This window comes from Schistocerca serialis, chromosome 6, assembly GCF_023864345.2.
Source record: "Schistocerca serialis cubense isolate TAMUIC-IGC-003099 chromosome 6, iqSchSeri2.2, whole genome shotgun sequence".
Classification (NCBI taxonomy): Eukaryota; Metazoa; Arthropoda; class Insecta; order Orthoptera; family Acrididae; genus Schistocerca; species Schistocerca serialis.
The window spans coordinates 635,999,569-636,025,664 of record NC_064643.1 but is presented as its reverse complement, the minus strand read 5'-3'; the positions used below and the strand labels follow the sequence as shown (position 1 = coordinate 636,025,664).

At 39.4% G+C, this 26,096-nt stretch overlaps 1 protein-coding gene across 3 annotated transcripts in view; it reads left to right on the top strand.

Moving 5' to 3' along the window:
- The window catches only part of LOC126485153 (intraflagellar transport protein 74 homolog), a 224,983-nt gene that overhangs the window by 67,986 nt on the left and 130,901 nt on the right, over nt 1-26,096 (top strand). For all 3 annotated transcript variants that reach the window (XM_050108823.1, XM_050108822.1, XM_050108821.1), the window contains exons 3-6: nt 406-649; nt 15,222-15,418; nt 15,531-15,707; nt 16,134-16,361. In XM_050108823.1, the coding sequence (XP_049964780.1) occupies nt 406-649; nt 15,222-15,418; nt 15,531-15,707; nt 16,134-16,361 (846 nt within the window). The remainder of the gene's footprint in view (nt 1-405; nt 650-15,221; nt 15,419-15,530; nt 15,708-16,133; nt 16,362-26,096) is intronic.

Below are 26,096 nucleotides of genomic sequence, written 5' to 3'. Positions count from 1 at the left end.
CTAGCATACAGTTTTATCCTGCCAGAAATATCATTTAAGCACGCACTTATATGTTTCTCCAAGGAGTGAGATGCTTCATTCAAAAATATATATTGTGTTAGCTAATATATCGTTGTAAATGGCTGCTTTTAAAAGGAAACTAGAGAATTTTGTTAATGTGGATATGGCTATAAATGGCTGCTTTTAAAATGACATTAGAGAATTTTTTCATGATGGAAGAATGAGTGAATAATAAGTATTTAATAGACATATCGGTTTGTTACATAAAATAAGAAGTTAGAAGTAATTGCAGAATAAAACAAAAAGCATGTCCCACTACTTTTGCTGTTAGCCCAATTTAGATTTAAATGCCAGTTTTTATTTCCATCAATCTACAATAGTTGTACGTGTTTTTAATTTTACAAGTTGAATGTCGTGGATAGACCAGTGACACAACAGGGGCTGACTGGACTCCGTACAGCTTCCAGAGGACCACAGAAACGGCAAGTTGAAGATAAACGATATTTTGAAGGAATACTTCAGATGAAGATCAGAGAACTTTCATCTGAAATAAGTCATTTGAATAAGGATATTGAGACTCGGTCAGCTGAACAAGCAACTTTTTTGATTTATGACAAGAGAGTTAAAGAAATGGCAGCTGAACTTACAGGTCAGTATTAAATTATAGGATAAACCTAAAAAAGACCTATTGCTACCCCCTGTATAGAGATGTTGAGTCACAGACAAGCACAACAAAAAAATTGCTATACATTTCAGCTTTCAGCCAAAAAGTCTTCTTCAAAAGTAGAAAATGCACACACAGGCACACTCACATATACATGTTCATGTCTCTACCTGCCACCAGAAACAGTGGTCATGTGCATGAATGTGTGTATTTTCTACTTTGGAAGAAGGTCTTTTCGTCGAAAGCTTAAATGTATAGCAGTATCTTCACTGTGCATGTGTGCATCTCACTGTCTCCTCTGTATGGTGAATAGCAATCTATCCTTTTCATAATATTGTTGTTATTTCATCTCGAACTTTCCAATGTTTTATAAACCTATACAACGTATTTTTGTAAGTAGTCCACACCATCAAAATCAAACAATTGTAACGGTACTCACAAATATCTGTATATAAGAAATGGCACAAAATATACATCTCTGCTTAGCAAGAAAGACAAAAAATACAGCCGGCCACTATGATCGAATGGTTCTAGGTGCTTCAGTCCGGAACTGCGTTGCTGCTACAGTGGCAGGTTCCAATCCTGCCTCGGGCATGGATGTGTGTGATGTCCTTAGGTTAGTTAGGTTTAACTAGTTCTAAGATGTTAAGTCCCATAGTGCTTAGAGCCATTTTGAACAAAAAATATATTTCAGACTACCTAAGTGGTCAACATGAAAAATTCCTTTCCATGACTGAAAACGTCAAGCTTCAATGGACAAAGTTCAACAGTATTGTACAATACACCCTAAACAGGTATGAGCCAAGAAAATTTGTGACGGATAATAAAGAACCATCATGGTTTGACAGCTATGTTAGAAAGTTTCTACAAAAGCAAAGAGAGACTCACAGCAAATTTAAACACAGCCAAAGCGTCACAGGCAAACAAAAACAGGGCAAACGCAAAATTAACATGACATCAAAGCATGAAATGGATTTGAAAGTAAAATTATATCGACTTGACAAAAACTCCTAAGACATTTGCCCTTATGTTAAACCAGTAAACAGATTGACGTCTCCCATCCTGACATTCTGTGACCATAATGCCATCAAAACAGACTATAATAAAGAGAAGGCCAAAATACTGAATGCCTTTTTCTAAAAGTGTTTCACTGAGGAAGATTGTACTATTGTTCCTCCTTTAAATTGTAGCACAAAAAATCAAAATGACAAGATATTGGTATGAAATAGAAAAGTAAAAGAAATTGCTCAACAGAGGAAAGGCCACTAGACTGGATCAGATACCAATACAATTCTGCATAAAGTATATGAAAGAATGTACTCTTCTTCCAGCAGCAGTGTACCACAGATTGCTGAAGCTGCAAAGTGTTCCTAGTAGTTGATAAAAAAGCAGGTCATTCTCATTTTCAAGAAGGGTCATTGAGCAAACACACTAAACTATAGCCTGTATCTCCGCCAGCAGTCTGTTGCAAAATTATGGTATATGTTTTATGCTCATGTATTATGACCTTTTTTCCCCTCCTCTGTAGGAACCAACATGATTTCCAAAAATAACTGCTATGTGAAACTCAGCTTGCTCTGTTCATCCATGAGACCAGAGTGCAGTAGATACACCAGCACTCAAGTTGGAGTCGTGTTCCTTGACTTCAGAAGGTACTGTCTGTAATGATTTCACTGTTGACAGGACATTAAACTCTTAATTTTCCTTCTAGAAGGCATCAGTATAGTTCTGCACTGTCACCTAACGAACAAAGTAAAAGTGTACAGAATATCAGACCAGCTGTTTGATTAAATTGAAGAGTTTCTAGAAAACAGAATGCAGCATGTCACTCTCAGTTAAGAAAATCTGCAGTCATAAAAGTAACTTTATTCATAACCCAAGGGAGTGTTATAGGACCAACACTTTTCACCATGTATATGTGGTGCTTCAGAAGTAACTGTACATGCTTCATGTGTGTCATGTATGCATCAAAATAAGATTAAAGTGTTAAGTAAAGTTTTGTATGAAAAAAAAAATTTTTTTAATTATGCCATAGAAAAGGGTTCATAAGTGCAACACAAACAACACAAAATTAATTCTTCTCAGAAACCAACAACACAAAGGGACCCAAATGACACTACCACGCACTGTATGCTTACTCCAGGATATGTTCAAAACGATGTTCCTGTAAGTAAAGACGAGATGCGCTCAACTTCTTTCCCCTCTCAAAATGTTGCAGGCTCCATTCATCTCTTTCTGCACAGTTGTACAGCTATTTTCAATTCACTGATGTAGTTGCACTACAGTCACAATTGCAGCACCCTACATGAGCTCCTTGAGCAGCCCCAATTGTGGAAGTCCAGGGGTTGAGAGCCAGAGATCTGGCAGGCCAAGCAATTGGTCCTGTACAACCTGCCCACTTATCAGAATAAGCAACATTGCATCTTGACTGAAATGTGCAGCAGTACCGTTGACAGAGCGACAGCAGTCAAAGTGCAGGTGAACACGACATGCCATAAATGCCAAAAGGCTGTACTGGCCCACAGTGTAACGCCTACCACAAATGGCATTATGAATCATAACTCTGAAATAAAGCAGTTTCAGACAAAACTGTGTCTAACGTTTTACTATTATTTTGATCCATACATTACACTCAGATGTTTAGGACGGGTGGTAGGGACAGAGCATCGAGTGACATTATACTGAGTGCACTATCCGAAAATTACCTCGAGCAATTAAACAGAGAACCGACTCGTGGAGATAACATCTTGGACCTACTGATAACAAACAGACCCGAACTTTTCGACTCTGTATGTACAGAACAGGGAATCAGTGATCATAAGGCCGTTGCAGCATCCCTGAATATGGAAGTTAATAGGAATATAAAAAAAGGGAGGAAGGTTTATCTGCTTAGCAAGAGTAATAGAAGGCAGATTTCAGACTACCTAACAGATCAAAACGAAAATTTCTGTTCCGACACTGACAATGTTGAGTGTTTATGGAAAAAGTTCAAGGCAATCGTAAAATGCGTTTTAGACAGGTACGTGCCGAGTAAAACTGTGAGGGACGGGAAAAACCCACCGTGGTACAACAACAAAGTTAGGAAACTACTGCGAAAGCAAAGAGAGCTCCACTCCAAGTTTAAACGCAGCCAAAACCTCTCAGACAAACAGAAGCTAAACGATGTCAAAGTTAGCGTAAGGAGGGCTATGCGTGAAGCGTTCATTGAATTCGAAAGTAAAATTCTATGTACCGACTTGACAGAAAATCCTAGGAAGTTCTGGTCTTACGTTAAATCAGTAAGTGGCTCGAAACAGCATATGCAGACACTACGGGATGATGATGGCATTGAAACAGAGGATGATACGCGTAAAGCTGAAATACTAAACACCTTTTTCCAAAGCTGTTTCACAGAGGAAGACCGCACTGCAGTTCCTTCTCTAAATCCTCGCACAAACGAAAAAATGGCTGACATCGAAATAAGTGTCCAAGGAATAGAAAAGCAACTGGAATCACTCAATAGAGGAAAGTCCACTGGACCTGACGGGATACCAATTCGATTCTACACAGAGTACGCGAAAGAACTTGCCCCCCTTCTAACAGCCGTGTACCGCAAGTCTCTAGAGGAACGGAGGGTTCCAAATGATTGGAAAAGAGCACAGATAGTCCCAGTCTTCAAGAAGGGTCGTCGAGCAGATGCGCAAAGCTATAGACCTATATCTCTTACGTCGATCTCTTGTAGAATTTTAGAACATGTTTTTTGCTCGCGTATCATGTCATTTCTGGAAACCCAGAATCTACTATGTAGGAATCAACATGGATTCCGGAAACAGCGATCGTGTGAGACCCATCTCGCCTTATTTGTTCATGAGACCCAGAAAATATTAGATACAGGCTCCCAGGTAGATGCTATTTTTCTTGACTTCCGGAAGGCGTTCGATACAGTTCCGCACTGTCGCCTGATAAACAAAGTAAGAGCCTACGGAATATCAGACCAGCTGTGTGGCTGGATTGAAGAGTTTTTAGCAAACAGAACACAGCATGTTGTTATCAATGGAGAGACGTCTACAGACGTTAAAGTAACCTCTGGCGTGCCACAGGGGAGTGTTATGGGACCATTGCTTTTCACAATATATATAAATGACTTAGTAGATAGTGTCGGAAGTTCCATGCGGCTTTTCGCGGATGATGCTGTAGTATACAGAGAAGTTGCAGCATTAGAAAATTGTAGCGAAATGCAGGAAGATCTGCAGCGGATAGGCACTTGGTGCAGGGAGTGGCAACTGACCCTTAACATAGACAAATGTAATGTATTGCGAATACATAGAAAGAAGGATCCTTTATTGTATGATTATATGATAGCGGAACAAACACTGGTAGCAGTTACTTCTGTAAAATATCTGGGAGTATGCGTGCGGAACGATTTGAAGTGGAATGATCATATAAAATTAATTGTTGGTAAGGCGGGTACCAGGTTGAGATTCATTGGGAGAGTGCTTAGAAAATGTAGTCCATCAACAAAGGAGGTGGCTTACAAAACACTCGTTCGACCTATACTTGAGTATTGCTCATCAGTGTGGGATCCGTACCAGGTCGGGTTGACGGAAGAGATTGAGAAGATCCAAAGAAGAGCGGCGCGTTTCGTTACCGGGTTATTTGGTAACCGTGATAGCGTTACGGAGATGTTTAATAAACTCAAGTGGCAGACTCTGCAAGAGAGGCGCTCTGCATCGCGGTGTAACTTGCTCGCCAGGTTTCGAGAGGGTGCGTTTCTGGATGAGGTATCGAATATATTGCTTCCCCCTACTTATACCTCCCGAGGAGATCACGAATGTAAAATTAGAGAGATTAGAGCGCGCACGGAGGCTTTCAGACAGTCGTTCTTCCCGCGAACCATACGCGACTGGAACAGGAAAGGGAGGTAATGACAGTGGCACGTAAAGTGCCCTCCGCCACACACCGTTGGGTGGCTTGCGGAGTATCAATGTAGATGTAGATGTAGATGTAGATGTACACTAACGAAGTGTCTACAGTTACTTTTGAATCACCGTGTATGTAAATGAACTAGTAGATAATGTCCTAAATTCCATGAGGCTTTTCACAGATGATACTGTTGTATACAGAGAAATCACAATTTTGAAAATTGCAGACTTGCAGAGGACCAATGATTGTTACAGAGATTATTTGTTGACCTGTAATATAAACAAATTTAAAGTATTGTTCATAAATAGAAAAAAACCATTGTTGTATGATTATACAATTGCAGAACAATCATTGAAAGCAGTAACACTTATAAATTATCTAGGAGTATGCATATAGAGAAGTTTAAAGTACAACAACAATATAAAACTAATTACAGTCAAGGCTGATGCCACACTCAAATTCACTGGAAGAATCCTCAACAAGTGAAGTGCACTTACACAGAAGGTATCTTACAAACTCCTTGTTCGAACAGTACTTGAATATTGCTCGTCTGTATGGAATCCTTACCATATAGAACTGATAGAGGTAATAGAGGATATCCAAAGAAGGCCAGCGCATTTCATTAAAGATTCACTTAGTAAGCACAAAAGCACCACACAGCTACTCAGCCAACTCCAGTGGCAGATGCTACAAGATAGATGATGTGAATCATGAAAGGGTTTACTGTCAAAATCTCAAAGGTGTAGATTCCTAGAAGAGTCATCCAATATATTGCTTCCTTCAACATTTATATACCGGGTGATCAAAAAGTAAGTATAAATTTAAAAACTGAATATGTCACGGAATAATGTAGATAGAGAGGTACAAATTGACACACATGCTTGGAATGACATGGGGTTTTATTAGAACCAAATAAATACAAAAGTTCCAAAAATGTCCGACAGATGGCATGTGAAATGAGCTTCGTCGGTCCACAACACGTTACTCAACCAATCGTCATCTTCCGCTATCTTTTGAAACGCCCACACCGCAAATGCCCTCCACTTCACTAAATCGCCAAGTAACAGTTCATGATGCCGATGGATTTGGTACGGATAGCATCGGAGGGTACGCCTAAGTGCCAACCAAACAGTAGTGTATGGAATGCCGGTGCGACGTGCAGCTGCACGAGCACTGACTTCCCTGTGCATAGACAAACCTGCTACAGTCTCCATTTCTTCCAGAACTGTCTCAGCAGCATTACACCTTGTGCTCGGTTGGCCACTACAGGGTCTATCGTCTAAACAACCCGTGGCTTCGAACTTCGAACTCATTCTCGCCACAGCTGCATTTGTCAACGGACCTTTACCCGTTCGAATCCCCTTCCTATGGCGATAGGATCATAACGCTGAACCAGCACATTTCCCATTCTGATAATACAGCTTCACTAAAAGTGCCTTTTCAGGTAACGTCAACATGCTGCGACTGCTGGTGCATCTGATTCTCTCTCTCATTACAGCTCCTTTTATACATGATTGTCATGCGCAGTCACTGATGTTTTGCTGTCCAGCACCATCTGTCAGCCATGTTGTGAACTTTCTTTTTTTTTAAATATATATATATATATATATATATATATATATATATATATATATATATATATATATATATATATATATATATATATATATATATATATATATAAAATAAATAAAAACCCTATGTCATTCCAAGCATGTATGTCAATTTTTACCGCTGTACCTACATTATTCCGTGCTTTATTAAGTTTTCAAATTTATACTGACTTTTTGATGAGAAAAGCCCATGAACATAAGATTACAGAGCTCACACAGAGTTTTATCAATATTGGTTCTTTCACCTGATCCATTAGCGACTGGAACAGGAAAGGGGGGAGTGACTGTAGTACACGAAGTATCCTCCACCACACACTGACACACTGTAAGTTGGTTCCCAGAGTATAGATGTAGATGGAGAAGAACAATATGCATAGACACATAGCTTCGAAAGGATGATGGGGAATGGAAGGAGGGATTATTTGATTGTAACATTCTGTTTGGATGCTACATCTAAAATTATATATTGCTCTGTTAGGAAATATGATACATATATATGTTTGTTCCTAATATAGCTGAAAACATAGGGAGAAAAAAATGAACCATCTACAGTAGATCCATTAGATTTTTGTAAATCAGCCCTGTATAATCACTTCGCATTTTCTGTGATCTTCAATTGTGTGTGTCATGTTTATTTAAGTAATGGATAATCCAGGATGGAATGTAGCAATATTATGAAAAGGAAAGTTACTATTCACCATATAATGGAGATGTACTGAGCTGCAGATAAGAACAACAAAAAGACTGTCACAATATAAGCTTTTGGCCAACAAGGCCTTTGTCGAAAATAGGCAAAACACACACACACACACACACACACACACACACACACACACACACAAAAGCAACTGACATACACATGACTGCAGCCTCTCACAGCTGAAGCCAAGGTGCCATATTTATTTATTCATTCACCCAAAAATCTTTCCAGATTGTGGGACACGGAACAAACACAAAACAAAGCAGTATCACAACACAGTAAAGATACAGTATTATTTTAATAGACACATAAATTTTAGCTTTATGCCCAAAAGAGCTTGCTCTACTTGCAGTAGTTGCACTGTCTTGTTTCAAGTCTCTCGTATCTCAAATGTTCTAAAATTTCTGCTACTGAATAGAAGCAATGATGCAGGGTTGTTTTTTAAGCAAGGGCCGTTTTTATTTAAAAAAAAAGATACAAATACTTTTGTAAAAAAACTTTTATTTTCTGATTCTACACACTTTTACCTATTTTTCTACATAGTTGCCTTGCTTATTTAAGCACTTGTCATACCATACAAGTAAGTTTTTAATTCCCTCTTCAAAGAATTCGGCCGCCTGCTCCGACAGCCGCTTTCACTTCACCGTCGTCATTGAAGCGCTGCCCGCCAAGATGGTGTTTCAGGTACTGGAAAAGGTGAAAATCACTAGGAGCAAGGTCGGGGCTGTATGGTGCATGGTCCAAAACTTCCCAGCCAAAAGAATCAATCAAATCCCGAGTCTTTTGAGAGGTGTGAGGCCTAGCGTTATCGTGCAGGAGCAAAACTCCTTTTGTCAGCATGCCACGCCTTTTGGATTGAATTGCTCTGCGGAGCTTCTTTAGAGTTGCACAGTAGGCATCTGAGTTGATTGTCGTTCCTCGTGGCATAAAGTCCACTAGCAAAACACCGCGCCGGCCCCAGAACACAGTTGCCATAATCTTGCGCTTTGACAGCGTCTGTTTGGCTTTGACCTTGACGGGTGAGGTTGTGTGTCGCCATTCCATAGATTGTCGCTTGCTTTCGGGAGTGATGTGGGATACCCATGTTTCATCTCCAGTGACAATTTGACTCAACATGTCATCCCCTTCTTCCTCGTAATGAATCAAAAAGTCCAATGAAGTGGCAAATCTCTTTCCTTTGTGGTCCTCTGTGAGGAGTCTGGGTACCCACCAAGAACACAGTTTCTTAAAGTTTAGGCTTTCAGACACAATTTTGTACAAAACTGATCTTGAAACTTGTGGAAATTCCAAAGAAAGAGTGGAAATAATGAATCTTCTGTCCTCATGAATCTTTGTTTCGACTGCAGCCACCAAATCATCAGTGATCACAGAGGGCCGGCCTGAGCGTTCTTCGTCATGGACTTTTTGACGGCCATTTTTAAACTCTCTAACCCATTGACACACTTTACCTTCACTCATTGCATTCGAGCCATAAACTTCTGTTAACTGACGATGAATTTCTGCAGCTGATAGGCTTCTTGCAGTCAAAAAACGTATCACTGACCGTATCTCACACGCGGCGGGCGATTCAATAATCGTAATCATTATAAAGTAGCACAGCGATGCGTACACGTCAGCTACAGAGCTGCAACTTGCATCACTGTGAACGGGAAGGAGGCCGGCAAGTGGTGCGGTGGCTTGTTGCGGCATCCGCACGAACTACGGGACTATACGCGCGAACGCCCCTTACTTAAAAAACAACCCTCGTAATAGGAATGCCCTTAAAGTTTTACAAAAGAGTGTGAGTGATGATATCATTTTTACCTTATGTGGAAGCCTGTTGTAAATTTGTATACAACTGTATATTGTGGAAGTTTTGTAGGCTGATGTCCTTACTGACTGGACATGGAAGCTTTTCCTTTTGTGTTATAATATGTTCATGGATGTTAAAATTTTTGTTTACTTCTTGTAAGTTCTTTCTAACATACTTACAGATTTTTAGGATCTACATACAGGGAAGCAGGAGGCTTGACTAGTTTTCAAGCATGTTACATTGCTCTTACAGTTCTTTTCTGGGTTAGTAAAAATCAGTGAACTAGGTGGTACTATTCAAGAATATAAATCCGTACAGTAGGATCCTATGGAATTGAGCAACATTTGCATTTCAGACAGTGCTAAATCCTGCTTTAACAGAGAGTAACTGTAGACTATAACATCAAACAATGGAAAATCCAGGAAGGAACGTAAGAATATTAGAGAAGGAAAGTTGCTGCTCACCATATAGCAGAGATGCTGCTTACAGTGTGGTTTCAGTTGCCGGAGACTGCAGTCATGTCTGCAAGTTTGTGCGTGTGTGGTTGTTTTTTTTTTTCTTTTTTTCTTTTGTGTGTGTGTGTGTGTGTGTGTGTGTGTGTGTGTGTGTGTCTGTCTGTGTGTGTCTGTGTCTGTGTGTCTATTGTTGAGAAAGACCTTAATGGCCAATGGCCGGAAGCTATAATTGTGAGAATCTTTTTGTTGTGGCTATTGTGACTCAGCATCTCCGCTATATGGTGAGTAGCAACTTTCCTTCTCTAATATTGTAGACTATAATATGTTTTATGTAGTGTTTATATGTATATGCCTTTGAAATTATTTTGAAGCCATATGTCTAAAATTTTTTGTTTCCAGAAAACATAAAATTTTGTCAGATTTTATTGTCACACTGGTGTTGCATGCATCACCTTTTAAACAGAAGTTCAGGAATGTTGTTTCTTTTTGTGTTTATCAGTAGTTTTTTCTCTTCAAACCATCTATGTAGCTGTGCTGTAGTTTTATTTACAGCTGCTTGTAGCTGACTTGGGATGTTTACTGTAATAAGGATGCTTGTGTCATCTGTGAATAAAATATTTGTTTGTGACCTAATGTTTAGGTCTAAATCATTTATATAGAGGAGAAAGAGGATTGGCCTAGGAATGGATCCCTTAATTTCTGCATCTAAGAAATGTATCCTAGTATTTTTCTTTAGTTCATGTTTTATTTGTATTTCCTGTTTGTCAACTATGATTTGAATCATTTTGTTAGTGGTCCAGTATGTCAAAGGCTTTACTTAAGTGTAAAAAATGCCACTGGCAGTTTGTTTACTGTCCTTTTTTTTCCAGGGCATTGTGTTTAAAATCATAGATGGCACCTCTTGTTGATTTATTTTCCCAAAATCCATGCTGAGTATAAGGGAGAAATTTGTTTTTCTCTAAAAATTTCATTAGCCTATTATACATTACTTTTTCTATGATTTTATTAAAGCCTGATAATAAGATAAGTGGTCAATAGTTTTATATATCTGATTTGTCTCCCTTCTTAGAATAGGGACCGCTTTAGCAAATTTTAAACAGCCTGGAAATGTGCCTGACAGGAAAAATTAATTGACTGTATCTGGAAGAGTCGATTAATTGACTACATCTGCAAGAGCTCCCCCCCCCCCCCCCCCCTCCTACCAATGAGCCATGGAGCTTGCTGTTGGTGGGGAGGCTTGCGTGCCTCAGCGATACAGATAGCCGTACTGTAGGTGCAACCACAATGGAGGAATGGAGGGTTATCTGTTGAGAGGCCAGACAAACGTGTGGTTCCTGAAGAGGGACAGCAGCCTTTTCAGTAGTTGCAGGAGCAACAGTCTGCATGATTGACTGATCTGGCCTTGTAACACTAACCAAAACGGCCTTGCTGTTCTAGTACTGCGAACGGCTGAAAGCAAGGGGAAACAACGGTCATAATTTTTCCCGAGGGCATGCAGCTTTACTGTATGGTTAAATGATGATGGCATCTTCTTGGGTAAAATATTCTGGAGGTAAAATAGTCCCCCATTCGGATTTCCGGGTGGGGACTACTCAAGAGGACGTTGTTATCAGGCGTTCTACAGATCGGAGCATGGAAGGTCAGATCCGTTAATCAGGCAGGTAGGTTAGAAGATTTAAAAAGGGAAATGGATAGGTTAAAGTTAGATATAGTGGGAATTAGTGAAGTTCAGTGGCAGGAGGAACAAGACTTCTGGTCAGGTGAATACAGGGTTATAAATACAAAATCAAATAGGGGTAATGCAGGACTAGGTTTAATAATGAATAAAAAATAGGAGTGCGGGTAAGCTACTACAAACACATAGTGAATGCATTATTGTGGCCAAGACAGATACGAAGCCCATGCCTACCACAGTGGTACAAGTTTATATGCCAACTAGCTCCACAGATGACGAAGAGAATGATGAAATGTATGACGAGATAAAAGAAATTATTCAGATAGTGAAGGGAGACGAAAATTTAATAGTCATGGTTAACTGGAACTCGATAGTAGGAAAAGGAAGAGAAGGAAACATAGTAGGTGAATATGGAATGGGAGTAAGGAATGAAAGAGGAAGCCGCCTGGTAGAATTTTGCACAGAGCATAACTTAATCATAGCTAACACGTGGTTCAAGAATCATGAAAGAAGGTTGTGTACATGGAAGAATCCTGGAGATACTGGAAGGTCTCAGATAGATTATATAATAGTAAGACAGAGGTTTATGGACCAGGTTTTAAATTGTAAGACATTTCCATGGGCAGATGTGGACTCTGACCACAATCTATTGGTTATGAACTGTAGATTAAAACTGAAGAAACTGCAAAAACGTGGTAATTTGAGGAGATGGGACCTGGATAAACTGAAAGAACCAGAGGTTGTAGAGAGTTTCAGGGAGAGCATAAGGGAACAATTGACAGGAATGGGGGAAAGAAATACAGTAGAAGAAGAATGGGTAGCTTTGAGGGGTGTAATAGTGAAGGTAGCAGAGGATCAAGTACGTAAAAAGATGAGGGCTAATAGAAATCCTTGGGTAACAGAAGAGATATTGAATTTAATTGATGAAAGGAGAAAATACAAAAATGCAGTAAATGAAACAGGCAAAAAGGAATACAAACGTCTCAAAAATGAGATCAACAGGAAGTGCATAATGGCTAAGCAGGGATGGCTAGAGGACAAATTTAAGGATGTAGAGGCCCATATCACTAGGGGTGAGATAGATACTGCCTAAGGGAAATTTAAAGAGATCTTTGGATAAAAGAGAACCACTTGTATGAATATCAAGATCTCAGATGGAAACCCAGTTCTAAGCAAAGAAGGGAAGGAGTATATAGAGGGTCTATACAAGGGCGATGTTCTTGAGGACACTAGAGAGGATATAAAATGTAGACTGGCAATGGCAAGGAAAGTGTTTCTGAAGAAGGGAAATTTGTTAGCATCGAGTATAGATTTAAGTGTCAGGAAGTTATTTCTGAAAGTATTTGTATGGAGTGTAGCCTTTTATGGAAGTGAAACGTGTACGATAAATAGTTTATACAAGAAGAGAACAGAAGCTTTTGAAATTGTGGTGCTACAGAAGAATGCTGAAGATTAGATGGGTGGATCACATAACTAATGAGGAGGTATTGATTAGAATTGGAGAGAAGAGAACTTTTGGCACAACTTGACTAGAAGAAGGGATTGGTTGGTAGGGCATATTCTGAGGCATCAAGGGATCACCAGTTTAGTATTGGAGGGCAGCATGGATGGTAAAAATCGTAGAGGGAGACCTGGAGATGAATACACTAAACAGATTCAGAAGGATGTAGGTTGCAGTAGGTACTGGGAGATGAAGAAGCTTGCACAGGATAGAGTTGCGTGGAAAGCTGCATCAAACCAGTCTCTGGACTGAAGGCCACAACAACAACATCTGCAAGAGGCAGTGAAATGTTTGTAATACATAGCTCTATGGTGCAGTCAGAAATACCGTCAATTCCTGATGACATTTTCTTAAGGATTTATGCAACATGGATGATTTGATTTGGAGTTATTCCACAAACGTAAACAGAAGAGGAACATGACTGCACTTTGTTTTTCAGTTTCTTTCTAGTATCTGTTTCTTTCTAGTATCTGTGTTGTCACTGTTTATTACATTATTTGCAATATCTGCATAGTAACATGTGCAAAGATTGGCAATGTGTTGGGGATCAGTTACATTTTAGCTCTCATGGTTCAGAGTGATATTAAATTCTACAATGAAATTAAAATGTAATGATGTTAATGACATCCCCTTTACTTGGATGAATTTACAGTTCGAGATCGTAAAATAGGGTGTTACACTCACAAATTATGTCCACGGAGTAAAACTTAATTTATAATTCAAAAAAATTAAATATGGAGTCACGTAAGATCTGACACTTGACCCCCTCCTGTTAAGTACGTACGTAAATGATTTTTGCATATGATACATATACTGATTAAGGCCTCAAATACATCCACACCAGTCACAGCCAGGAGAATAGCGGAAGAGGCCAACAGCAGATTCACACCAAGTAGTATGTCTTTGTATCTTACAAAAATAATGTAATGCAATTCGGGAAAAAAATCTCAATTACTGGCACTGAAAATAAAGATAATAGGGCACACACTACATGAAACTCTGTGTGCAAAGTTGCTTGGATAACAGATTGAAGTGGCGCCAGCACTTAGACAAATCAACAAAAAAGTGCCAATCTCCCTGCTTCAAAAGAAATTTTGTGGTATTTGAATTAGCTGCCAGTTCCTATTAGATAAGTAAGGAGCTGCCAACTTGTAAATCTTTCTAGTTTTGGATGATGACTTTGCGTTGGTGATCACATGTCAAAAATGTAGAAGTTAATTAAAGCATAGTATTCCACTTCATCCATTGGAACACATAACAAAGCTACTGTAATAGAAATAAAAAAAAAGCTCTTCCACAGATTGAGTAGGAATTTGACAAATTTGACATATGGTAATACACGGTTTGTATGCAGAAAAGGAAAAAAAAAAATGATCAACAGTATCTCTGTTCCAGGTTGAGAAATTTTTGAGTTTCCTTAACATGCTTTTTACAAGTGAAAAACAAGAAGAAGAAAAAGCAGAAGCTTTTAATGACATTTACTAACTTTGAGGAGGTCTGTGGTTCAGCTGGGAATATTATTGGCCCCCTCATACAGCAAGACTTTATACTCTGCATCTTTAGCACTCAGATGCTGGGTCCTGATCTGTGATCAAAGACTATATTTTTGCTTTTGTATGTTTTTGTTTTCTATGCATAATATATGTTTGAAGTATTGCTATAGTTAACCAGGATTGCCATATTAAATTTGTTCACATTACCATTTCATTATTTTGTAGGTGACTAGCACAACGATTATTTGTTGCTTGTATAATACTCAGTCACGTTGCAATGTCTTGAAGGACTGTTAACAGTCTTTGTTGTAGTCTTATATCTTCCCTCCTCCCCCCCCCCCCCTCCCCTCTCTCTCAATAAAATATTGTAAATTAGACTGCCAGAATCTACTGGGAATATGATATTAAAGGGAATATTATTTTCAGATCTACAAGGCAAGTTAGCTGACTATAATTTGGTTTTTGACAAAATAAGCACAGATACTGAGAAAAGAGAGATAGATAATGAGAGACTTGAAATGGAGCATAGAAATGCAAAGGAATCAAATTTTCTAGAGCAACTTTTTGCTCAGAGAAGGCAAAAGGAATCACAAATTCAGCAAATTGAAATCGAAATTGAGCAGGTAGGAATGATTATAGATCTCAGGTTTCTAGATTTCTTTTGTTGCGCTATTTATTGAACCATTTATGTTTTTGGATTACTCACAGAAGGTTTCTTGCCTGCACTTTTTTCAGGAGCGTCATATGGCTGATAATCTACTTGCCCAGATGAGCCCTCCATTGCGTGAGCATTATGCTGTGCTACAGAAAACAAACAATGAGCTGCAAAGGCAGATGGAAGAGCTACAGCAACAGCTTGATACACTTACTGTTCAAAAATCGAATTTTGAAGACCAGATATCAGTTTCAGAGGTGCTACTCCTTTGTATGTGCACCTGCTCATTAAAAATGTTTCTCTTCAAATGCATATACACACATTCCACTTGCAGAATTTCAGAGTTCTATTAGATTTATCTTCCTTCAGTTAATCTTTATAACTTCATGGGCTCATGCATATGTAGTCATTTTGTCCTAAGTAACGGATAAAGCTCTAGTTACTAAAATGACAGGAGATCATTGAATTCATTTAGGTATTTATGTTTTAACACATTTTATTAATTTCATATCATGTAGCAGCAAAGATTATATTCCATTTCCCATTTTTTAATATTTTGTGTCACACACTTTTATCATTACAGAAATAAATAAGTAAACAAAGAATTTAATAGTTTTTATATCTTAAATAGAATGAGCATGTTTGTTAAGTATGAAACACTATGCTCATCATTATATCATTAGGTAAAGCAAGAGGCAGTTCGTCTGCACCACAAATTGTTGGAAGCACAAGAAAAGCGAGATCAGTTATTACAGGAAGAGAGGATGAGGTCCACTCCAGCTAATGAAAGAGAACAATTGCTGCAGAGGGTAAAAGATGATAATTCAGAAATAGCAACCATGGAAAGGCAGATGTCACAGATGAAGGAACTAATTTCCAAAAAGCAAGAGGAACTGACCCAACTGGAGCAGGTATGGCAGTAGTGTCTGTGGTGTGGGACTGATAGAAACATAGACAAGACATTTTTTATTCTTTAAATAATGCAATAATGGTTTGTCACAGACAGAGTATAAACCATGGCCTGACAAAAAACAAATCAGATCCATTATTACTTAGTTTGCTGTTGCATGAAACAGATTCAGAGTACAAGTTATATATTTTAATATCTCAATTTGATCACATATTTATATAATTAACTTATGCATATTAATTACATATAACAATTTACACTTAAATATCACAATACTCGCATTATAAAACATTATGTTACATAATTTAGAAATTATTAGAAAATTTACAATATCACCTATGAACTCCTCAACATTATACATGGCTTTTCTCTGTATTACCATTTTAAATTTATTGTCTGTTAGCCCATTTATATTTTGTAGTAGACCTACTTTGTTTAGAAACACATAGCCAATTCATGTAAAATTTTAATGGTTTTTCAAAGGGATATTCACCAAATTTCTGTTTCTGGTTTTGTATGTGTGGACCCTGGGACATACACTTTGGTATATACTAGAACCTGAGAATGCTAAGTATTTTGCATTCATTGATTCATTTTTTACTAGAATTTGTATGTCATACACCAAAAATGAGTATTATAACTTTCTTCTGCATAGGAAAATAGTCTTGATCTAACAGATTTCTCCAGGGTATTAGCCCATTTGTGTGACAGAAAACGTAAGACCGTCAGAAAGGTACCTTGACTGACACAACATTTTACTTAGTTTCCTTGTGTGTTGTACTGCAATTGATACCTTATTACATTTCTTTTTGTCTGATTATTTCAGTATAACTTGAACACTGAGTAAATTTTCAGTTGCTAAGATCACTAAAATCATTTATTCTTATACATTACTGGTGTCAGCAGTTTGCTGTTGCCATCTTCAAAACTATGTTTTCATCATTACAAAATCTTCTTCTTCAGTACAGTAAGTGGTGCTGTAACATGTATGTACAGGAGCATGATCGGTAGTTGGGAAAGTAATGGGCATCCATGCAGTTTTGTAGTTTCTCAGTGAGTGACACCCCGTCTTGAGAGTGTCCCCATTAAGGGGATAGAAAAAGGGAATGTGCATCAGCAGAGTTTGGACATTGAGTTTTGAAGGTTCTTACAAAACAATTATTCCACCAGGCCATTTGAAGCTGGAGAGGGGGGGGGGGGGTTACAGGGCTATATGGACTAACGTGATTGTGTTAACTTTACAAAATTCCTGGAACTCTGTGGATGTAAATTTGGGACCACTATCTGTTACTATAGTTCCAGGAGACCCTCTAAGGAAAATATCCTGGTTTTAAAGTCTGGATAGCGGCAGTGGAAGTGATGGAAGGCATTCTTGAGACAAATGGATACCCAGAGCCTGTGTCTAACACAGTGAGCCAAGAGGTCCCCAGAAAGGGGCCAGTGAAATCCAGATGAATACTTGACTAAGTGGAAACACTTATAGGCAGGGCTTCTTGCTTGGAGTGGCAAGTTGTATAAGAAGAAACTATGTTTCTGATGGCTGTCCCCATTCCCTGCCAGTATGTGTGATGTGTATCCAGCTGTTTTGTGAGCGCCACCTCCCAATGTCCCATGTGGAGGAATTCCAGGGCCTTCTGTTGGAGCAAGCTGGAGATATGACACATGTTCGCCTATTTTCCCCTTGGAGCCCTTGTAATGTTGAGAGATCATAGTGACGATCCCAGAAGGCCTGAAGTTCTGGGTTCTGTAGTTGCTTTCTGTTGGCTGGACACCCATACTGCATGCATCTGAAGACCTTGCCAAGGACTGGGTTCTGTGCTGTGTGGTGCTTCATGCTGTTTGTATCTAGAGGGAGGTGGTTGATGGCTTCCTCCACTGTGACGTCCAGGTGGAAGCACTCCTTGGGATCTTCGTCAAAGGTAGGATCTGATCCTACAGGTAAACAGGTGGGAAGATCTGTATTAGCATGGTGCATTGCCAAACGAAACTGGATATGGTATGAGTAACTTGATAAAAAGAGGGCCCAGCAGTGTAAGCATCAAGCAGTCTTGGTGGGAAGAGCTGTTGATGAGCGCAGGAGTGAAAGGAGTGAGGAATATGAACTGGCTGTAGTTTTTCTGTGTGTGATTCAAAGTTATGGAAACAAAGATGTTCAACCTCGTTCACCATGTGTGAGATTACCTTGCCCATCCCATAATCAGATGCGTCAGAGCTGTAGGGACCAGTGGCTTTGCTGGATCATATGCTATTAGACAGCTAGGTTTGAGAAGAGCCTGTTTCCAACTGGGGAAGGCTTGATCACATTGGTCTGTCCATTTCCATGTTATTCTTTTCGTAAGAACTGAAATAACTGTTCCGCTATGGCTGCCGCCTAGGGGTAGAAGAAGCAGTAGCAATTGATTTGACCCACGACCAACTTCAGCTTTTGGACTGCCTCCTCGAAAGTTGGGTTGGGGCATATAAAACATGAAGCCCTGATTGTATGTTCCAAGTACTCCACTTGCCTTACAAAGAATTCTTGATTGTCCAAGTTGCAATGTAAATTCACTTTCTGAAATATCATCCAGATAGTTGGCTGTGCCAGGAACTTGTCTGATTAACTGTTTGAAATATCTTTAAAATACGGCCAGTACACTGGACATGCCAAAAGGCAATCAATTACATTGGAAAAGTTCAGACAGCATATTCATCACTACTAAGTTCTTAGAGCCATTGTCGAGGAGGAGCTACAAATAGGCATCCTTTAAGTTAGTCTTGGCAAGCACACTACCTCTAGCAAGACAAGTCATAATATCTTCAACTGTTTGGGATTGGATATGAGTCGATGACCACTTATGCATTGTGGTGGCTTTAAAGTCCCCACAGAATGTGGATCATCAAATTGGGTTTCTTGATTAAGAGAATAGATGCGCTCATCTACTGTTGGGCACTGGGGACAGGATCCCGTCCTCTTGCCGGTGTTGAAGTTCACTGTGGAACCTGTCCTGCAGAGCGAATGGAACTGTACAGGCTGTACAAAACTTGTGAATGGGGTGTGGTAACATGGTAATGTGTGACTCAAAGTCATTTATCCCTGTCTTATTTGGGAAATCATGGGGAACCTTTGATGATATGTTGTACCTGTGGTGGTCTATCCACTGAATGCACTGTTGGTGCTGTGGCATGTATATCTAAACTCAGGGCATGAAAAAGATCCGTACCCAGAAAATTACAGGTGCCCAGGGTAGTGACAACCAGAATGTGATCCATAACTGCTTTGTCTTTATAACACAGATATTCATGGAAAAAACCTGTCACAGACATTACATCATTGCAGAAACTCCTCAGATTGATGCAAGAGTGGCGTCTCTACCTGTTTGTACGAGGACCTTCAACCACGTGGTTACCTCTTCTTGAAGCTGTGCATCGTCATCAAAATGCTGCATAGCGAACCACTTCTTCATTGCTGGGAATAAGTGGAAGTCGCTCGGTACCAGGTCGGGACTGTATGGCGGATGAGGAAACAACTCCCACTTAAAAGATTCGAGAACTTCACGAGTGGCATTTGCTGTGTGGGCCCGGGCGTTGTCGTGAATCAGCAAGATCTTTGAGGCCAACGTTCCCCTGCGCTTGTTTTGTATTGCTCTTCTGAGGTTGTGCAGATTTTGGCAATACCTTTGAGAGTTTATTGTAGTGCCTCTTTCCAGGAAATCCACAAAAATTACACCTTTTCTGTCCCAATAGAGGTAACCACATGGTTGAAGGCGCAGGTGGCCAAATTTTACATCGAAGGAATTTCCAAGCTCGTCCATCGCTACGATAAGTGCCTTAATTTAAATGGCAACTATGTAGAAAAGTAGTATTTAAGTGTGGCTTTCATCTGTATACAATAAAAAAAAATTCCAATACTTTATTTATTTTTAATTCCAAAACGTAATGTACTTTGTGGATAGCCCTCGTATGTGTTCCACTCAATTATTGTGGGGCTGAACTGGTGTCAGCTAGTAAGAACACTGCCACTCCATCAATTTGAACCCCCAATGTCATGTGCTTGGCCGAAGGGGCAAGGACGGATTGGACGTTTGCTACATATGGATCCTCAAACTCTGCCTGGTTCTGGGCCAGTACAAGCTAAGTATAATCCACATTCATGTGTGAGGAGGAACAACAGACCTCTGCTTTATGTCCTGTTTTGCTACATCTCACACATCAAAAATTACTTTTCTGGTGTGGTTGTTGTATGAAACATTGCACGCATGATGTATGGGGCTTTTGTTGGCAGCCTGTTGAGGACACCCCATTCTCCTTGTGGCATGGCCATTGGGGTCCACAGGTGGACTTGGTAGCAAAGATGAAGGCAGGATCCTGCAGTGACACTGAAGAGCAGAGGAACTTTCATATGCACAAATAACTGAGAGACACACATCAAGTGATGGGTCGTTGAGTTTAAGGAGATCGTGTTTCAATGTTTCATGAAAAGCGTGCACTAAAACCATGTCCCTAACTACTGAGGAAGCATATGATTGATGACACTGTCCATTAGTACACTTGAATTTGCAGCCTCTTAACAGTCCCTCTAACTGAGCGATCTTCTTGTGGTACGACTCATATGCTGCCTTCTGACAGATAAAAAACTTTTGCCTCATGGCTGAAATGTGGATCTACGAGGCCATGTTGGACATGCCCCTCTTGCACCTTTGTGTTACAATGGAGGCAGTGGCAGGGGCATGCAGGCTAACAACTGGAAATCTTTAAAATATCCAGTATCTCGCACTAATATATAATGAATGTGGTAAATGTAGGAATGGTCAGTGGAAATGCAGGCTGACAATACAATAGCTGCCAACTGCTTCAACAAATCTTTGATTGTAACAACTGGAAGCTGGGAGCAGTCTAAGAATGAACCACGATACTATTCAACAATATTATGAAAAGGAAAGTTGCTACTCGCCATATAGTGGAGATGCTGAGTCGCAGATAGGCACAACAAAAAGATTGTCACAATATAAGCTTTCGGCCAACAAGGCCTTTGTCGAAAACAGACCACATACACACACACACACACACACACACACACACACACACACAACCTCATCTGCCAGAGGCTGCAGTCATGTGTGTGTGTGTGTGTGTGTGTGTGTGTGTGTGTGTGTTTTATGGTCTATTTGCGACAAAGGCATTGTTGGCTGAAAGACTATATTGTGACAGTTTTTTTTCTGTGCCTATCTGTGACTCAGCGTCTCTGCTGTATGGTGAGTAGCAACAACCCTTTTCATAATACTGTTACATTCTATCCAGGATTTTCCATGATAGTATTCACAAGATATGATCTGGTATACTGACAGGTTGAAACAGATGGAGGTATTGGGGTTGGGATGTACAGGGTACAGCCTACAGTAGAGAGTACAGTCTCTGTGAAAGATTTCTGTTGTATTCTGGACACAGAATTTTGCTATCAGTGTGTGCAGTGTATATAGACGAGAATTAATGGAGTGCAGTCCACGGATTGCAGAAAAAATACATACCTAAATTTTTACAGAATGTTATAGGCATTTCCCATATCATGTACTAGGAGGGCAGACTTATCATTGATAAACTGCCACTGTGACGTGACAAGTCAAACCTGCATCCAGCTCACGTGAATTTGATTTTTATTTTGTTAGTGACTAGATGCAAAGCTATGCTGCTTCCTTAAAGACGTAATCAGTCCCCACATATGCGGAATATAGTCTGATTTGCAGTTAATTACATCAACAGCAAATCTCTCTCATAATTATCTTCCTTCACTTAAAGCTGTAACTGAAGTGCCATCTGGATAGCGAAAATACATAAGTAGTTACTAACTTAGTTTGTGTTCCAGCATCTAGCAAATTACAAATCCTTTCTCTCTTTACTATTTCAAACTGTCTATCTGAATCATATGTCTCTTGTTGTTATTGTCATTTAACAATGAACAATCATCTTCAATGATAATCCACAACAGACTAATTCATTGTAACTCTCGAACCACAGAAAATTAATTATAATAATCACAAAACACCAAACTGAAAGTAGTTTACTGTCCATGTTGCAGTAGGGAAGCAGAGAATGACATCAACACTCCTAGTGGCCTCACAGTGAACTTCAAATATGGGAAAAACATAGTGCAAAAATCTGTATTATTGCTTTTCAAAATCACCATTCAAAGCAGAATAACATACACATTCTGTAACAAAATGTAATAAGGTTTAATATGAATTTTGTCAAATTCTGGCAATATGGAGATCTCCATTAAATGTAAGAAAGTATAAAAAATGGATGTGACAATAAAAATGTAGAATAAGAGCAAAATACTTACAATGAACTTAAATTGGGCAGTTAAGACACAGATTCCTAAGCAATAACATATATTTAGGCCACAGAACACAGTGCAATGAAACCAAATTCTGTTTTATTTTAAACAAACAAATATGGAATCATTTATTCCAGCCTATGTGATAGATGTGAGCAAATTTTAAGAAGAATATGAGCAATATTTTTGCAATGAAATTCAAAAAATTCAGTATATACAAGGAGTTGTAATCAGGAACACAGATTGATGAAACCAGCCTCTGTTTACCATGAAATGAAAAGAAATATGGAAGACTTTAAATCACCTAATAAGAAATGAGAAGATGATGGATTGGTAAACATGCTGCATTCCAAGTGGCCAGGAAGCAAACCAATGTTGCTTCACCAAAAGTCCCTATACAAGTTTCACCCTCCTGATGATAACAGTATTAAAAAGCAAAGAATCATTATATCTTTTACAATTACATTGCTGCCACTCAATTGAAAAAAAAAAAAAAAAAAACTCGCCAGTGCTATTTATGTTTTTTTCACTCACTTACAGATATCACTCTTGTCTACAGTTTTGTGTTCTGTCCATCGAGTCGTCCTCATTCTCAACACACGGCAATAATCTCATTTATTGTGGAGTTAATCTCCCTCCCTCCCTCCTTCCCTCTCTCTCTCTCTCTCTCTCTCTCTCTCTCTCTCTCTCTTTCAGTGTATATTATACACACTGGTTGTAGCTTGAAAAACTAAATAATACCATAATTAACTTCTGCTCTCTCTTTTCATATATAGTATTTAAAAAATTATATAAATTACAGTATATTTGAGTGCTGAAAAGAAATTATCTGCATTTTGAGCAGACAGAAACATGCAGCTTGCAAACTAAATTTACCTGAAAATATGCAGTAAAAGGTGCTACTATCAGTAGCCTCCCCAAATGCAGATATTTTCTTCAGCATGCATGAAGTTAATTAAATTTCTATTAACTATTATCTTTTTTAACACTAATCCATGTTGAACAGATAAAAACTATTTCTTACTTATTCAGTAAATCTTTTCCATGCAGACTTCAATACTTAAATAGTGGTCAACCAATAGACAGGTCATTTATTACATTTAACATTTTTGTTCAACATTTGCTATGTTCATTACTCTGTCTAGTAAGTGCAAACATGATTTTTTCACAAATATATTATTTCTGTCAGTAAATCTGAAAATGTAGATAAATACATCTTTATAATGGTATTGATCACACTGGCTGGTGCTTTCATCATCAGTTATCATTGTCATATTAGTCCTCATACCAAAGGAAAACATGTGAATTCTTACGGCTCGTAGTATACATTTCTCCAGTCAGTGAAGTACATGTAAACATCCAACAACTGGAATTTGAAAGCCTCGTGTAGTTAAGAGGATGTGACACATGACATTCACATTCATCCAGTAAAACCGCGAATTAACAAACCCACTTTTAAGGAACTCCCACTTCAAATAAATATTTCCGTCAATCCTAGTGAAACTACCATAAGGACAATGTTATCCATCCCCTCTTTTAATGAATTGTACTTTAAGAAACTGTACACTTTTAAGGAATAAACATGAAACGTACTGCAAATTAAAATCCAGTTTTTAGGCAATTCCTAATGTACGCAAGTGAGTTTCTGATTTATTTTAGTTTTACACTGGTCGTGCTTCATGTCATGTGATGGCAGTGTATGGTAATCAGTTCCTTCATTTGATACAAATCTAGATTGAATTCCATTATAGTGATACTGGAAAAAGTGTTGAGCAAGCCAGAAAGTGATTTCTGCCCTGCCTACAATGCAATTCTAATCATGTAAGCTGACGTCACAGTCACATGAAGGGCAAGACGTAAAGTATTGGCTTTGTTGGAGTCAAATTTATAAGTTTTATACTTATGTGGAGTTATGGCATGCGAACGTAGGAATCTTACGATTGAGCAAAAGCTGGTAATCATCCACAATGTCAAAGACAATCTTAATATAAAACTTTTGGATTGGCAGAAATGTACAATTTGGCACCGTCTTCAGTGTCCGGCATTCTCAAAAACAAGCTTTATTAAATGCTGAGGGTAGCGGTTCCTATGGCTGTAAAAGAAAGTATTATTATTGACCAGTTCCCTGGACATTCAGAGGAAACCCCATAAACATCATTTCTGATAAGGATATCGTCTAAGTAACTGGAATCAATAAACCACTGCCATTTCTGTGCAGCATTTTTCAGTCCATAAGGCATGTAACAGTATTCAAATAGGCTGAAGGGTGTGATGATGGCCATCTTCGGAATAACTGGTGGATGCATAGGACTCTGGTGATACGCTTTGGAACAATCTAATACGGATAAAAAGGTAGAACCATGAAGCAACCGTGCGAAATCTTGGATATGTGGTATGGGGTAGTTATCGATAATGGTGCGGGCGTTAAGGAATCTGTAGTCCCTGCTCATGCGTAAGGTGCTGTCCTTTTTGGGAACAAGGTGAATAGGGGAAGACCAGTTGCTATCAGAGGGGCGGAGGACACCCAATGATCTCCAAATTTGGAAGTATTAAGGCGTCTGGCCTTATAACGAACTGGTAGGCCATCGGTGGGTCGAATCTTATGGCAAGTGCCATTACTGATGGCCAATAATCGCGTAGGGGAGTCTGCCTGAGGGGTCAAGAAGTTATCCGCAGGCAATGTCAGTTCACTGATCTTGATGAACTGAGGTGATGTAGGAGAGGAGTCTGCTGTAGTCAGTGACAGAGGGCACAGTGCAGGAGTGAAGCGCCATGAAGAATCTGGAGAGACGCCTGCAGGTGCGTTTTGGAGATTTGTCTGCGGCAATGCAAAAAAAACGGCAGGTTGGGGGATGCACGACACTGGAGCAGGATGGCGAGAAGACACTGTAGGGACGTGTGCTGGGCCACCTCGCTGCAGGGCTGCAGATAGAAGATGTATAGTACGCCATTCATGTGATAATTCAGCAGAGGCAATGCGGGTGCGTAAGTCCTCATTCTGGGTGCGGAGTTCTTCGTTCTGGGAGCGCACGTACAACAGATCAGAAAGCCATGAGGTTGTGTGCTCAACCAGGGAAGCACGCGTGGAAAGTGCAGCCAAGGAGGCGGGGGGAGGGGGGGGGGGATGCTGCAACACTATGTAGGTGAGATTGTGCTACCCCATGCATTGTAATGTTCAATTCACAGTCCTGGAAATTTGCTGGTGCACCAAGCCATCCTGAAGGTAAGGATGGACGTGAAGGGAAGGATAGACCACAATGTCTTTTACTGGAACGCCCTCCATGTTGTGGTAAGGTGTCGGGCACTGTCCATGTTGTGGCTATTGTTGTGCTGCCACATTAGGCGGTGGCCATGTTGAACTGGGTAAGGTTAGGTGGCCGCCAGCATGGCCGGGCGTAAATAACTGTTCACTTTTAACCAAGTTCG